The sequence below is a fragment of the Nothoprocta perdicaria genome, unplaced genomic scaffold (assembly GCF_003342845.1).
Source record: "Nothoprocta perdicaria isolate Ctin4 unplaced genomic scaffold, notPer1 scaffold_9, whole genome shotgun sequence".
Taxonomy (NCBI): domain Eukaryota; kingdom Metazoa; phylum Chordata; class Aves; order Tinamiformes; family Tinamidae; genus Nothoprocta; species Nothoprocta perdicaria.
Window position 1 is genome coordinate 7,572,497 of NW_020456198.1, and position 16,682 is coordinate 7,589,178.

A 16,682-nucleotide genomic window follows, 5' to 3' on the forward strand; every position below is an offset into this window, starting at 1 on the left:
GGACGTCCCAAGTGGGTTGGGACTGACTCCATTCAGGGGGTCGGTGAGCACCCAGGATGATACCCACAGACCTGGAGACGGCTGCACGGGTGGCCCCAGCCTCTCTCCTCCTCCTCCTCGCTCAGAGGGAGCAGGCAGGAGCTCGGGCTGCTTCCCAGCAGGTCCGCGCTCCGCGTTGCCTCCCCCCCGAGCAGGGCGCTGCGAGGCGGGAGCTGCGGCACCGCACACCTCTTGCACATGGCTGCAGAAACGGAACGAGCTCGCCCCTCTCCCCTGCGATCTGGCCCCTTCCCCTTATGTCAGCATGAAAAGATGACAAGGAAAAAAGAAAAAAAAAGGAAAAAAAAATAGTTTTTAAACATGCAGTCAAAAATCTCAGTGCAGTCCCTCCCTTCCCTCTTGCAGGGATCTGCCTGGCCTAACCTGAAACAAATCCGTTGATGTTGCTCCTGTCAAAACTGCTTCTAATTGGACTATTAGGCTGCTGCGGGTTAAGGCTTAGTTACAGGAAGAGCGCGGGGCTGACAGCTCCCTGAGCCTCAGATCTTGCTCTTGTTAAAGCAGGCAGCGCTTGGCTAACGGCTGCCAGGCTTTGCTGGGCAGAGCGGCGAGGCGCCCGGCGCGGGTCCCGCTCCACAGGGCTCCATTACGGCTGCACCAGCAGCAAGGGCTGCAGACCCCGCAGAGGTGTCTGCTTTGGGCAGCTCACGCGGACACCAGGAGCCCAGGGAAGGAGACGGGTGATACCAACACGGTAGTGGGGAAAAGCAGCAGAGCCCAGGTTGGCTCCATACCCCAACCCCTCCTAAGTTACCACAGCCACCTCCAGCCACAGGCACTGCCACCAACCGCCTGGTCCTGCACTCCGAGCATGGAGCGGCATGGGAAACAGGAGCGTTTCCAGCGCCCTCGGAGGGCCAGGACATGCCAGTGCCCGGCTGGGATGTGCCCAGGCTCTGCCCCGCCAAGGGAGGCTGCAGCCTCAACGACAAAACGAGGACAAGCTCCACAAAGCACTGACCGCCCCTCGGTGACCCCGGGACAAAAACCTGGCGACCTTCCTTCCTCTCTGACCTCACTCAGCCCAGATCGTGACCTTCAGAACCCCTCGAGCAGCGTTTAAATAAAAGCATCCATTCAGCTAACGAAACTCCCACTGATTTTTTTTTTTTTTTGGATTTTTTTTTTCACTAAACAACATTCAAATAAAACATGGCACAGGACGTATCTAAGAAATATCAAAGCTCAGGGATTTCTCCCTTTCCTGCCCACCCTTCCTGTCCCCACCCCCAAATCTCCCCCGCATCATTCCTTTAGCTTATTTTTTAAAATCATTTTCATTAGTTTGTTGCAAAATTTAGAGTATTTCTCCCCTCCCCGTTTTGTTATACTTTTTTTCCCCCCTCTTTAAATTAAAAATTTTGTTTGTTCTGTGTAAATTGTGCAAATATAGCAGTTAACACTAGTGGCAGAAGGCCAGAGAGAAAGAGAAAGGAGGAAAAGACAGAAAAAGGAGACGAGGGGGAAAAGAAGGGGTAGAGCTAGAGGGGGGAGGAAGGAAGGGAGAGCAAGTCAAGTACAGTAAAAATAGGAGCCCACCCCCCTCCCTCCACCGAAGTCACAAACGCCGTCCGAGGACGGTGGCTTCTGGTGCGGCCAGGAGCTGCGCGGTGCCCAGCGGCTCCGTCCCCTCCGCAAGGTCTCTGCCGCGTCCCTCTTGCAACGGGCTGGGTTTTGTTGCTGCTGCTGCTGTTCGTTTTGTTTGCTCTTTTGCGCGTTCCGGTTTTGTTTTTTGCAAATCGCTGTCGCTGCTGCCCTCGTGGGGAGTTTTCTCGGGGCTGCCCGGTGCGGGAAGGGCGGCGAGGCGCGGCGGCTCCCGCGGCCCCGGCCGCCGAGGGTCCTGCGGCTGCCGCTCGCCGGCGCCGTGCCGCCTGCCCCGCGCTGCTCGGGAAGCTGGCTCGGCCGCCGCCGCCTCTTCAGCTGCTCAAGGCCATTGTGTCGATCGCCTGCTCCAGCTTGCTCCGCAGCCGCTGCCGCCTGGCCTGCTCGTCCTTCTCTAAAGCAGCTAGGATCTGGCGGGGACAGAGGAGGAGAGGGTGAGAAAGGGCCTCCCGCACCCCAAACCACTCCCAATTCCCTGTCTTTTACACAAGAGCAGCACGAGGGGACGTCGGGATGTGGGTCCCACGAGAAGCAGCTCAGGTCAGTTCCTGCAGCAACACCAGGGAGCTGTTGGATGCAGCCAGTGAGAAACCAAAGGGGTCTAGGCTCAAATGCAGGGCAAATCTCCCCAATAAGAGCGCGGCCCCTTCCCACCACTTCATTGGCTCCACAGGAGACCCAGCACCTCCATGACTGCAGCACAGAGGGACATTCCAAACAACCTACAAAGTCCCAGAGAGGACCCAGGGGCTCCGCAGAGGCACCAGAGCACAGGAAGATGTTAAGGACCACCAGGCTTCGGGCGCTGTCAGCAGCAAAACCCCAGTCCCCTGCAAGGAGCGATACCAGAAACGTCAGAGGATGAATTTCCTCCACTGCAATGAGCGCTTTCCAAAGGAGCTCCCGGTTGTGATGACCGAGCAGGGTGGGAGGGATGGTCCCCCCTGCCCTGCGACTGACACTGCCCTTCCCAGAGCTCCAGGGGAAGGACCTGAGGCAGGAAGGTGGAAGACAGGAGTCAGGCTGGCCAGAAAGGAGTAATGAAGCAGAAAACGAAGGGGCAGTTGCCCTCCCAGCAGTGAGGAGTCCTGTCTCACTAACATCATGCGGGCAGAGCAGAATAGCTGATGTGAAAGAAAAAACAAACCCGACAGAAATCTCATCTCCTTGGGTGAGCCAGGCGAGAGAGCAAATTTTTTGCAATTAAATATCAAGGCATCCGTCAAAGGCGACTTGATTAACCATTTCATTGGCCGCATAATTGGAAACAAACTGTTATATAATTAATAGACTTACTGGGAGGCAGGCAAAGTCCATCAGGAGCCCTACAGGTAACTTCTTAATGGGGAACGCGCTCGCTTTGATGAAGAGCTGCCGCAGCAGCGCCCGCGGGTCCGCAGAGCCGCGCGGGCTCCGTGCCGCGGAGCAGCCCCCGTGCCAGGGCCGTGGCCGTGGAAAGGCTCCGGTGCTCTGCGGGGCTCCCCGGGGACAGAATTCCACCTTGTCCATGGGGGCAGCCGCGGCAGGTCTGCACAACAGGGAGTGTGAACACCTGGAAAGGGCTGGGAGGATGGACGGCTAAGCGGGAAGCCTCATGTCCTGGCATGCGGTGCCAGCTCCTAGGGCAGGGAGAAGTCCCAGCGCAGCAGTCCAGAGCGCCAGGCACAGCAGGTTTACTTCCCCGGGCCGCGGCTGGACGTGCAGGAGCTCATAGATTCTGCCTGTATAATCTGCCTGCACAGTCAGTCACTCCCCTGGCACGAACGCGCGGAGCCGGCGCCTGCCATCGCGGTGCACAGCGAATAAAATAACTATAATACCACTCAGCAGAAATCCAAGCACCACGTGGCCTAAAGGTGGCCGAGCTGGAGTCAAATGAGATTGGTCTGGGAACTTGAATAGGAATCTATTCCCACCATCCGCCTCCTCTGCCTTTCCTGATAAGACAGCTACGTATTATGGGCAGCTTAGGGTGTTGAAAGATTCACAACCTTCCCCTGCATTTATTTGGGCCTCTCTTATCTCGTCCTCATGGAAACAAGGCAGTAAAAGGGAATCTGTGCCGAGTATAAAGACAGACCCAGGTTTGTCACCTGCTGTAAGGAGCCAGGACCACTGATTACCAAGACGCAAGTACCCAAATGAAAATTAATTATGATTTTCATTCACAGCCAATGACAGCATATTATTGCACTAAACAACAGGAAAAATTATTCTCTCCCATTTTGCATCAAAGAGGGTGCAATTGGGCTGCATATAATTGTGCTTAATGAATGAAAACAAACAAAGGGAACAGCTGCGATTTATTAATCCCATTACAAATAATAAAAAGAAGTTCCTGAGAGCTGCGAACGCTCTTGCGGTGCCCTGCGAGCGGGCAACGGCCAGACACTCAACAGACGTCGGTGAGCAGGCAGGAACCCGACCCGCGGCCCTGAGGAGCAGCTCGGCAGCACCGCGCTGTCCCCGCTGCCCCTGCTCTCGTGCTGGGCTGAGAGTTGCTTTAAGGCTCCAGGGTCTTTCTGTGCAGGGAAACAAGCACCTCTGGGCTGAGGGATGAGCAGAGCAGGTACAAACCACTGCTCCTTTCCCCCCACAGCGTTGTGGTGCCCACCTACCACGCGAGGCTCCATGGGGTGTCCCTCATTGCCAGCCAGGGAGCCAAGGGGCTGACCATGGCCCTGCACTTGATGCCTGCAAAGCAGCCGGCTCCGTAGGGGACGGGCAGACCCGCTCCAGCCTCCATCCTTGCAGGGCAGGCGCGTTACTGCTGTGACCTGCCAGGCGAATTCCCAAACTCCAGCCTCCGGGCAGGAGGATCCCCAGGGCACCTCACGGCATCGCTGCGGGTCCGAAGCCTCCCCTGCGCAGCGCAGCCCTCGCCCGCAGCGCCCATGAGACCCTCTCTCTGCGAGCAGGGGATGCTCTGGCATGGCCATCTCAGCAAGCTACCATTGCAATGCAGCTGGCAGTCGGCTTTATTGGGGAAACAAAATCTCTGTTATCGTGTTGCATGTGTAGACCCGTATTTTAGCATAGTTATAGATTTTAGTGCTTTAATAAAAAGATGCAGGGTGTGGACTGGAGTGGAGCTTTACCAAGTTAATTTGTGTAAATCACAACAGAGCGGGGTTCAAGCATTCCTAACAAATGTTTGCAAGGAAAGTGGCCGCCGCATCCGCTGGCAGCCCCGGAGCGGAGCCAGGTGCCGCCTCCCTCGCCGAGCCGCGGGTACCGGCAAGCTCAATGGCAGCACAGAGCCGAGGCTGGGTGGGGAGCGTCAGCACGGAGCTAATGCTGCACCCTGGAGCCCCGCTGAGCTGCTTACACAGGAAAAGAGGACGAGGTGTTTCCCTCATTCCTTACTGCAGGAATATGGGAGTGAATCCCGACCTCTCCGCCTGCAGGCGCTCAGGAAGGGCCCGGGCAGGGGGAGCTGCACGTCAGGCTGCAGAGGAGCTGGCCGGGCAGCCCGTGCCGGCCAGAGCATGGAGAGCTGAGGGTCGGCAGGCGGCAGCCACGGCGTGGGAGCCCATCCCCAAATCCTCCTCGCCCAGCCGCAGTCCCCGCTGCCGCTGACTCCATCCCACGTGCAGCGTCTCCCCCCAGCCCCAGGGACCGCTGCGAGGCAGGCGCGACACCGAGCGCCAGTTAAGGCAGGTAGGACAGGGCCATCCAGGGATGCTCCTCCACCCCACGCACGAAGGCAACGGCACGAGGGGCTCCCTAACCGCCCGCGCCAGCCCTCGTCCCACCCGGACCAGCTCCCCGCCCGCCTTCCACAGCGTCTATTTCTGTAGGAAAAAGATGAGTAACGTGGAAACCAAGGACAACAGATGAGGCTTGCAGAGCAGATTTGACCCCTCCATGGCCACCTCCCCAGCTCACCTCATCCTTGTACTTGGTGATGTAGGAGTAGATCTCGTGCAGCGCGCTCATGCTGTTGAACTGGCTGAGGTGCAACCGCGACTGCTCCGCCAGGTAGGCGCTCATGTCCTGGTCGCTGATTGCCGGCATTTTAGCGATATCTGCGTAATATCTAAAGGGAGAGGAGAAACAGAGCGGCGTGTCTGAACGAGGGACAGGCAGGCGGGGAGAGCCCTCGCTGAGAACACCCTGCGGAAACGCAGCGCGGCGGGCATCGCGTCTCCGCGCCGCCACGGGCAGCAATTGCTCCTCCTGCTCAATCCCGTCCCGCATCAACGGGTTCCTGAGTGCTTCACGGAGGGGTCAGTGTTGTCAGCAACACGCTGCAGATGGAGCATCAAGTGGCAGGGCCAGGGCCAAGCCCCAGCCCCGGGCACGGAGTCTGACTGCCGACGCTCCAAAGGAATCTCCCACCTTCTCCCAAACCACGTCTCCCTCCTTTGTGCCCCCGTACGCTGTCACCAAACCTCCTCCCGTTCACGTCTGCAGCATTAGGGAGGATTTATTGTTGTTCTCCTGAGTTTAGTATGTCACTAAAGCCACCGCTGACATTTCATATTCAGTGAAATATTCAGTGCATGAACACAAGACAACTTCACATCAAAGGCTTGCATTTAAACTGAGCTCCGTATAGCTACATCTTCCTCAGTAACAGGCACTCAAACAGAGCCTATTCTTGGAGCCTGATGGGCTTGGAAGAGTTAATGCACTGAAAAGCTACTAATAGCTTTATTTTTTAGTGAAAACCAAGGTTTGAGGAAATTTCTGTGACACCATGCACCACAGGCAACGGAATTTGACTCCACCAGTTCAGATGTCTTAGGGCATGCCTGGGCTAAATTACTTTGGCCAGGTGCTCTCTTGCCTCTCTTGTTCTCTGAGGGTTCCTACAAGCAAGGTACTACTTTAAATTTCCTAGGACGCCTTAAGATGAGTGTTCCCATCCCTTAGCCACCTCACTCATATCATCAGCAAATACAGGGAGATCCACACACAGCTTACACTGGATCCAGAATCATAGTGGTAAAACAGAACATACTGTTCAATCAAAATTGCAGGGAGTAGGGGGGAAGCCTCAATATCCCACCACATCAGGAGCAAGGCACCAAGCAGATACCCCAGGGCAGTGGTGATGAGCCCTGTGCTCTGCGTGGGCAGCACACACTGCATGGGGACAGTACACAAGCAATGCCACAGACCGAGGTCCTTCAGGAACCAGGCTTGGATCCTCAGCCCTCTATTGAAGGAGGAACCCTCTTCACAGCAAACCAGCCTTCCCCATTCCCACCAGCTGGGAACATGGAGTACAAGTCTCTCCCAGGTTTGCTTTACTCCTCAAGACTCCTCAAACAACTCAGTAAACTTTCTGGCACAGCAATTAGCATCATTAGCATCATCAGCTAATCAGGTGAGGTGGAACATGGTTAAAGCACTTGAATACGAGCAGATGGCAACCAGACAATTTGAGGACATGAATATGAGATTCACTACTTCTCACAGTGCTGAATTCAACTAGTGATAAAATACTCAAGCAGTTGTGGGATTTTTTTCTTTTTTTTTTTTAAACAAAGAAGCTCAGCTATACCAAGATGATGAGAAAGATATCCCAGATACTTTCAGAGGCTTTCAGAACAAAAGAGAGTCATGGTCCAAGCTGAGGATCTCTAACTGAACCAGGCATCAAGCAATTCACTAGGCTGCTCAAGATAACAAACATGGAGATTTCTCATAAAGTCAGCACTACTTCCATCTGTCCAGAGGCATACTGGGGACAAAAAGAGCAGGATTTCTTAGTTCCAGTCAGCTTTGATTAGCAAAGAAATCTCATTAAGATCCTCCTGGCCAACCTTTTACTTTTTCACAGGCCACTGCAGGTGAAGGTTTCTCAAGGGGTGGACTTAAAAGTAGATACGGACTCATCATATGGTGATTCCATATTCCTGCTAAGAAGAAAGCTTTGTTGGTTGCCATACCAAGATTTCCAGATAAAAAGAAGGATTTGTATGTTGCAGATTTTATCACGACACCAAGGATGACAGGAAACAACCATTTTTCAATAGACATACGTATGCCTTGCATGAACCGAGACGACAGCCAGCACTAACTGTTCCAGTAGACACCTACCAGTCCACATGCGCAGTGATCCTGGCAGCATTCCCTTTGGATTTCCCCAGGTTCTCCCACCTTCTAAGCCCTTTAACATGCTATTTATGCCTCCGACTGGCTGGCAGGACGCCCTTTCTTCAGCTGGTGCCTGATGCAAGGTGGCAGACAGACCTTTCATTGCAACGAGCAGTCCCACTCAGCCACCCTCGCATCACTCCAATCCTGCCTCTGCAAAGCTTTGCAATTATAAATATGCTAAAGACAGAAATACCAATTACTCAGTAAAACCCCCGAGCAGATGAGAAGTGGGAAATGCAGTCACTTAGCCAGAATGGGAAGTCACACCCTGCCCAACACGGCTCTACCCTCCTGCTCTGCTACCTCCACAATCCCACCGCCCTCTCAGCAGCAGCACATCCGAGCACCTTCTCACTCTGTGGTAAGCGATGGCAGTAACATCTGTCACCAGTGAGATCTCCCATCTTGTCCCCAGGGATAGAGCAAGTCTAGACCAATGCATTGCTCTGGAATAGATTTATACTTTTCTCTCTGGGCACACACAGAGCTGAGTATTTTTGTCATAGGGCTGGCAAGGTCAGAGAAATACACCTTACGCTTAAAGGCAGTGAGTCTGCGATGCTCCTAAGGGACCACACTCCAGAACTCCTCCCAACCGTCTCCCAAGAACTTCTCACTTGATGATGCAGCTCATCTCTCATCTTACCCATCGTATTTCAGAGACATTTTTCCTTTAATCCAAATTGTACCACCCTCTAGGGACAAATCTTGTCTTTGTACCTGCCTGCCAAGTACCAGGTGTGCCAATAGTGCAGCAACAACAACAACAACAACAAAACATGTGTACAAGCAAACATCCAAAGAATATGATTTAGGCTACAAAGTCCAAACCAAAGAATATGGGGCTTTTTATTGTTTAGGCATCTTAAATTTGGTTTGCTGAGGATCATTACTAAAATAGTGTGTGTGACCTAGAGCACATCTCATCAGCACAAGGGTATCAGCAACCTCAGATCTCATGTTCACAGAGTCCCACTTCACAGCTCAGTAACATTTTAACAGTAGGTCTGTTTGAAGGGCTCTGTAGGACATTTCCTAGGTTTCTTTCCCAAAAGGATAAAGCTAAACACAGCATCATGCCTCAGAGTATCAATTTGCAATCAGTAGCATTCAAATCCTGAACCTTTAGCTCTGCATTAATTCAGTGGGACAAAGGGATGAGTTTCATCAGCTAATGGTGAATGAGGGTGTGGGAAGAATTTGGGGGACCTGCTTCTTTCTTTTCTCCTCTGCACACTGACAGCAGCCCAGGCGCTGTCTCTGAACATGTGCTCTCATCAGGATCCCAGACGAGATGTACAGATGGACGAGAGATGGGAAACGGTAATTTTCAATCACCTCAGCAAAAACTGCAAGTATTGCCATGGTATAAAAACAGGCACTTCTCCAGTCCAAGGCTTATCACTAACTTCTCTTTAAAAGCAATCAAGGAAGACGTTAGCAATTCCCTAGCACAGACCACAATAAGTTTTTACAACAGAAAACATCGGGCTACCTAAGGATGGAAGTTGTTTTTAGTACTCCTTAAGCGAGTCATAAATGGCCTTGTCAAACAGTCATTGCAAACTCTTTCCAGAAGTCAATTACAAGAAGGCATCATCTCCCCAAGAGGATCACCTTCCACCAGTGTTAGTATGGTCCCTTTCTGAGAGCCTTCCCAACAAGACTTCCCAACAAGACTTCCCAACAAGTCATCAGAGGACCAGTTATGTACACTATAAATGCTGTGGGTAAAGCAAGGAGCTATTGTCAAGTCTACTCACCTTTCTACCCAGCTCTTGTAGTTGGGAATGTCCTTGGCATACAGTAGTTTGTTGGAGGGAGAGTCCTTTCCTAGCTTGTGCTCAGAAGTTGAGCAGGAGTCCATGAATGTCTGAGCCACCACGGATAGGCAGGCATCAGTAATACTGTTCTTGTGAATGTCGAACACAAACTGGGGATTCTTTATCACATTCACCCAAAAACGTAGAGGTAGACTGAGGGAAGAAAGAAACAGGCATCAGTACATTATCCAGACGCTACGGCTGGCACACACACACCTCAAATTGCAGAGGAGTTGCTCCTGAGGACCCAGAATTTAGCAGGTTCCTTTTCCCAGGTCCCCACAGATACAATCTGTGTTCATCTGTGTCCCAGAATCACAGAATGGTTGAGGTTGGAAGGGACCCTTAGAGATCATCTAGTCTAATCCCCCTGCTCCAGCAGGGACACCTAGAGCATGTGGCACAGGGTGGCACCAGGCGGGTTTTGAAGACCTCCAGAGAAGGAGCCTCCCCAGCCTCCCTGGGCAGCCTGTGCTAGGGCTTGGGCACCCTCACAGTCAAGAAGTTCCTCCTCACATGCAGATGGAACTGTCTAGGTTTACAACTTGTACCCATTGCCCCTTGTCCTGTCACTGACCACCACTGAGAAGAGATTGACCCCTTCTTCCCTACACTCTCCCCTCAGGTATGGCAGCACAGCCCTCCGGAGCGTCAGCCACTCCACCCAGCTTGATATCATCTGCAAACTTGCTCAGGGTGACTCTGTGCCCTTGTCCAAGCCATTGACGGACAAGTTGAACAGCACTGGGTCCAGTACTGACCCCTGGCCACAGGTCTCCAACTGGACTCGGCCCCATTTCTCAGCACCCTCTGAGCTCTGCCATGCAGCCAGTCCCGTGGTGATACCACAGCCCTTGTCCACCCACACATGGCCCCTGCTACACATGGAAGGCAGCACTCAACAGGCTGCAGAGAGAAATTCCTCAGCGCTGCCTGAGGCCAAGGAGGACAGCGAAGACCTGTGGCTTCTCCAAGGATCCTCTCGTATTAAACAACCCTTGCTGCGGCTCTCAGTCAAACCTCCCTTTCTCACACGAGTAATTCCGTCTCAAATGCCCTGTGGCATTTCACACGTTTCCCATGCTGGGGGAGGGGATTAATGGGGCTCTGCAAGGGATTCATTAGCACGCTTGATAGAGGAGGAGAATTTCGGCAATGTCAGATATTGGATGATAAATCTTTCAGTTGTAGAGGCATTGGGTCTCCTGGCCAGCATGTTTCCCCCTAACTTCTACTCATGCCACTCTTCATTGCTCCTTGCCCCTCTCTCAAGGCCCTCTCCTCTCCCAGAAGCATTTCTGGGCCTCCCCCCATTAAAGTGCTCTCAGATCTGTCATCCCTCAGCAGCAACACTCAGTGAATGCTTTTATCTTAGACAAAACACACTTCGTTCCCCAGGACTTTCCTAATGAGGGTACTGGGTGCATGTACATATTTCATTTGTGAAGGGAATGGCCTGGAGAAATTAGCTCCACACATCGAATTAGCACCCAGAGATAAGCACAGGCATTAGTATGCAGGAGCCTGCATGCCCAGCCCCTGCGGAATGGGGCTTTTTTTTTCCCTCCCTTGCCTTTCGCTCCTTCTTTTAATATTGGAAGCAGAGGTATAAATCAGTTCCAAGCACTTCTGCACTCTCACATCTCCATTTAAAAATGTTTTTTTTTCCCTGCCCTGCTAATTGCCAACAGTTACTGAACTATACAAAAGCAATTTGGCTGCCATTTAACAAATGCCAGACACGGGAATGTACATCCCCGTCTCCAGGAACGGCAAGATCAAAGAGATGAAATCAGTGAGGCAGCAGAAAGGAAGAATGCTGAGGGTGGGTGGTGCAGGAGGAGTCAACACGCGCTCGAGCCCTGGCCCCATCACAGCACTTTTTGAGGCCTCCTAACCAGCTCCTCCCCGCTTTTCAGAGGGCGATTAGCAGAGCTGATGGGTGAGGTCCACAGGCTACGTTTTGGAGGATGCACACATGGCTTTGTGCTAACTTTGTTACAGCGTGCTTGGCTGAGTGACTGGAGAGATCACAGCAAACACCTTCAGGACAGCTGAGACGAGGATGGAGGTTGGCATCTCTAAAGGAGCCTAGAGGACCAAAGAGCCCAGCCTCGCTGTCTCAAGGTGAGGAAAGAGAACTGCTGCAGCCCTCAGCAGACAGCAGCCGTCAGGGGAACGTGGTGCCTTGGACAGGGGGCTGTAGCAGCCAAGGGAGGGTGACACTCCTAGGATGTTTCCTACACGAAGGCATGGAACCCACGCCGAAAATACAGACACATGGGCATCCCAACTCACTGCCACAAACTATGAGAGGTACATTTGTGTTCTCTTGAGAAGGACAGGAAGCATCGTTAGCTGTGACATATTTAGCTGCCCATCCTGCTGCCCCTCTCCATTACCAGTTACTCTTCCAGGTGTGCCTGACATCGTAGTCATTGATCTGATGCTTATCAGCTTGTTCATCCAGGAAGTCAAACATGTATTTGATGGCGAGGGGCAGTGCGCTCCCACGGTGCGCCGTGCTGAAGATGGTCTCAAACAGGTCATCCACGAACTTCTGCAGGGTGCCCTGGGGAGGAGCAAGAGAGAAGGGTCACTCAGCAAGGAGATGAGTAGTGGGGCTGGTCTTTAAACTGACCTCACTGCTATTCCCATCGCCTGAACAGGCACACAGTACAGCCAGGGCAACCACATTGGTTCTCAGTGGTCTTTAGTGGAATACAGACACTTCGGTGATGAGATTTCTCTTTCATTGCATGATGTGGCACCCTAAAGGCATCCAAAAAAGCCCCCATATACACCAAAACCAAGTGGTTTTACGCTAGATCAAGGTCTGGATCAAGATTTGGGTTCCATCAGGTACCCAAAGCCTGAGCATAACCATAACTGAACAAACCCTCAAGTCCCATCGGAATGGGAGCCAAGTCACGGAGGGGCTGACTGACACCAACCCCTGCAATTCAACACAGCCCTCCGCTCCTCTCCAGGGTGATCTCAGGCAAACAGCACCCGCTCGGCGTTAGAGAAGATTTTATCAGTGCTGAGAGACGTGGAACCCGCTGTGATGCCAAATGCCCTAGGTAATCACTGTTCCTACATCACTGATTTTGCAGCTTTAATCCCAAACACAGAGCACAAGGCACCTGCCCCGAGCAACTCTGCTTTGCAGTCCAGCAGCTGCTCGAGAATATAGAGAAAAGTTAAAGTGCCAAAAAGTGTAAAAAGCAAATAGGAAATTCCACTCAAGAAATACCACCGGGGGTTTTGATACATAAAGACATCGCTCCAGCTCAGGAAGGCTGAGACCAAGAGAGCAGCTCATTCTATATTGAAGCAGAGGTCTAATAAAAGAAATATTGTGATCATGCCTGGATAACCTAAACCGCCAACCCTTCCCACCAAAACTTCCAAAGCCCAGGCGCAGTTCTGGGTCTCTCTGCTATACCTTTGTGGCCAACAGGCGGGTCAGGTAGATTTCGGAGACCATCTTGCTGCCCCGGTCGCCCTCCCGCTGGTCCATGTGGTCGTGGTTCTTCACCAGGTGCCAGAGCTTGGTGCCGCTCTCCAGGTCAGGCGTGATCATGGGCGTGCGTGAGCGCAGGCTGTCGGGGCTGCTGGCTGTCCGCAGCATGCTCTCTGCAAGCACCGAGCACAGCAGCAAACTCCCTTACCTACTGACCTCCGCTCCACCTCCAGCCCCTCCATTCCCCTTCCCTTCCACTGACTTCAGTGCGTGTCATGGCTAGGAAACATGAGCCATGGGATTCAGTCCCCAAGCTCGGCTGTATTGGGCATCACTGCGGATAGGGAGCTCTGTTGGGGACTGTTCTCACAGGCAGCCAGGCAAAATTCAGTCCTGCCTGATGCACAGACGCCGGAGTCGTCTGATACTGTGTGAAAAGGGATTCTGCAGAGATCTGCCCTGTTCCCAGCCCAGGGATGCCTGGGTCACAGTCTGGCCTCCTGCAATAGCCTGAGCTAACCACAATATTCCAGGCCAGCACAGGAAACACATGGAGAGCAAGCTCTCTGGAGCCCTCAAATGTGCTCATTTAAGTGTAAAGCACTTCTATGCCTATTTTAATTAGATTTCAGGGCAATAAAAGAGAGGAAATCCCTTCAGTAGCAGCCATCTGACATGTGACCATCTCCACTGGGTCCAACACTTTGCAAAGAGAGATGATTCTCAGGGTACCTGCTCCCTCTTAGGTGTCAGAAGTAAAACACTGCATGGTGCAGGAGGGTTTAGGGGTTTGGAGGTACTTGTTCCAGCGAGCTACAATTAGAGGCATCTTCCCTGGCTTGGAAACCCAGCCTAGTGCTGCCTTCCATGGCCTAGATCCCCATGCACACTCACCATATCTGCTGAGGGACTTGGTGAAGGTGGAGGAGTTGGAGATGTTGTACGCCGAGTTCTGCTTGGGCACCAGGGCTACTGAGGAGCCATCCGTCACCTGGAGGCAGAGATGGCACGGGCAGACTGTGACTCCAGGAGATGCACATTGCTGGGAGAGGACTAGTCTTTCCCCCAGGGAGAAACAAGCAGTTTGGGGGGTCAGGAGGGCTGCAGCAACACTGCACTGCATCCCAGGGCCCTCCATCTCCAACAAAGCAAGAGCCCTCTGCAACAGCTCAGGGACAGGGGTTAGAATAGGAAACCTGGACATGAAAATGTCAGAGCACGACACAGCTTCAGTGAGTCCCGAGGATGCCCCATATAGTGCCTTCTTGAACAGAAGGACCATAAACCTGGGGACCATGCAAGGAAAGTGACTGCAGACCTCCTGACCATGTACCTACACAAGCAGGATGGTCAGGAAAGCCAGGTCCAAGCTCAGGTCAAGCTGAGGAGGGAGAGCAGAGGCGCAGGTTCTCAGTGAGAGGTGACTGCTCATGCTCTGTGCCACGGACAGCCTTACCTGGTAGTGGGCTAGGGTGTTCAGCCTCTTCCAGTCGTTGTCAATCTTTGTGGTGACATCTTCGTCCTGCAGTATGATCCGGGCCATCCTGCCCTGTCGCCACTCTGTCCCCACGAAGGAGAAGGCTCATGGTTAGCAAAGGGCTTGGAGCACAATGCTAAGGCAAGGGGAGCAAGGCCTCACCACAAACAATAGAGCCCTGCTGCCACTTTTTGCACCCCAGCACTGCTGACTATTAGCATGGTGTTGGGCAAAAGTCATCTCCAGGCACACAAGGGAAGATGGCTTCAATTTGAGCCTGGCAGCTGAGGTTTCTTTGCTCCCCTCTTCCCCGTCCTCCTGCCCCACCTTCAGGAATGGGACTATTAAGAGTCCTCAGGTGCTTCTGGCCTCCTCAGCAAGCTCACACTTGCATCCCAGACCACAGCCAGAGCCGAGGTGGCTCCTTTCTCCATCCTCTTTACTTACAGTACTCATTTTCTCATCCCAGAAGTCCTGACACTGGAGATTATCTCCATGCACAATCAAAGCCACGAGCACTGCAATCCCAGCCAGGACTGGGCAAGCATAAACACAGCAGTCCAACCAAGCACATCTTGTAGGAAACTCGCATTTGCCTGCCTTGTCTTTAGTGCTTTTTGGTACTTGGGGGTCTTTTTGCCATTCCCCATAGGGAGGGCTTTGCCTCTCTCTTACCCAGGTCCATGTCTCCGGCTTTGGGTCGCTGGGAATAGGGTACCCCCTTGTACACAGCATCTAGCAGCTTCTCCTTCACCTGCGTGATGGTGTCACAGTTCAGGACCTTGACAGGAATCTCGGGGGCATTTTCATTCTCCGGGTTCACACAGTTCAGGGTCTGCACAGCACAGGAGAGCAGAAAGACTCGCGTGAGCACAGGGTGAGTGAGGCTGAGCCAACACACTGGCTGCAAAGGCAGATCCAAGGACCCCTGGACACTGCAGAGGTGCAGGCACATGGCACGTACCTGCTCCCCTTTTCTCTCTTCAATCCCCAAATCTCCAACCAGTCCCAGAAAGGCAGCATGCTGCCAATGCAGGCACCCAGGGCAGCAGCAAAGCACATTCCAATCACCAAAACCTGTTCAGTCTGAACAAAGTCCATGCACAGACAGATGCTCTACCCTGCAGGGGCAGCAACAGGAGCCATGGGATGAGGACCCATCTCCCCGTCTTGGACAGCAGAGGTGGAGATAATCAGCAGTCTCAATCCCTCCACAGGATAGTCTTCAAAGGGGCAAAGTGCCAGATACTGCAGGAAGGCTGTCAGATAATCTCAGCTTTGGAGAAGAAAACTTGGTGACAGGTTCCCTAACAATATGACCCTTGCTTCCAACTCAACTCAGGGAAAAGGCTTTGGCTTAACACAGCAGGACAGAGGAAACAGTTGATACAGGAGGATGAGGAGTATTCATTCTTCCTCCACAGCCACCTCAAGGCCCCAACTCCAGAGCCTCACCCATCAGGAGCGGTAGGCTACTCCAAACATGGGCATGTCTCTCAGTGGCACAGTGTTTCCAGAGGAGGTGCAGGGGGGACACAGTTTGAGTTCAGCCTTCCCAGCTCCACAGCAAGAGCAAACCTTGCTGTGCAAGAGCCCCCTTTTCTGCCCTAGCTGAGCAGGCACCAAGACAGCAGACACACAAGACTGGAGGCAGCCCTGGAGAGGAACGAGAAACTGCTTTTTGCAAAATATCTCGGGTGCCTCAAAGACCTTGTTAAACGGGTGGACCAAGGGCTCTGAGCAAGAACCAGTGTTGGTGAGGTTCCCACTCGCACTCACCAGCATTTTGTAGTCAATCTGCTGCCGGATGAGCTTGTCTTCGCTGAGGGAGTAGCGAGCCTCTCCTGTGATGGCATCGATGGGTCCCTTCTCCATCTGCTGCTTGATGGCGCAGTAGAGCATGAAGAGCGGCTCCCCTGCACATTCCTGTGGGATGGAGGTGGGGAAGGCAGAGCGGTGAGAAGGTGCTGGCACCAGCCTTGCCTTTCAAGGAGAACCTCGGTGCCAAGAGCCTGCCGTGTCCTTCAGGACCAAGGTGGCTTTGTAAACAACCCCCAAACCTTGACCAGATTGAAAGGAAGAGGGGGACACACATTCACTTCTCCCCTTGGATCAAGCCATCCACTCCTTCCAAACCAAGTGA

General features: G+C 53.0%; 1 protein-coding gene across 2 annotated transcripts in view; it reads right to left on the reverse strand.

Annotated features, from left to right (window-relative positions):
- Positions 1–1,932: 1,932 nt before the first annotated feature.
- Positions 1,933–16,682, reverse strand: part of PLXNA1 (plexin A1) — a 125,071-nt gene continuing 110,321 nt past the window's right edge. For both annotated transcript variants that reach the window (XM_026052545.1, XM_026052546.1), the window contains exons 24-32: positions 16,319–16,465; positions 15,215–15,374; positions 14,519–14,622; positions 13,957–14,053; positions 13,045–13,235; positions 11,999–12,168; positions 9,537–9,749; positions 5,551–5,701; positions 1,933–2,072 (exon numbers count right to left, since the gene is read on the reverse strand). In XM_026052545.1, the coding sequence (XP_025908330.1) occupies positions 1,977–2,072; positions 5,551–5,701; positions 9,537–9,749; positions 11,999–12,168; positions 13,045–13,235; positions 13,957–14,053; positions 14,519–14,622; positions 15,215–15,374; positions 16,319–16,465 (1,329 nt within the window). In that variant the 3' untranslated portion in view covers positions 1,933–1,976. The remainder of the gene's footprint in view (positions 2,073–5,550; positions 5,702–9,536; positions 9,750–11,998; positions 12,169–13,044; positions 13,236–13,956; positions 14,054–14,518; positions 14,623–15,214; positions 15,375–16,318; positions 16,466–16,682) is intronic.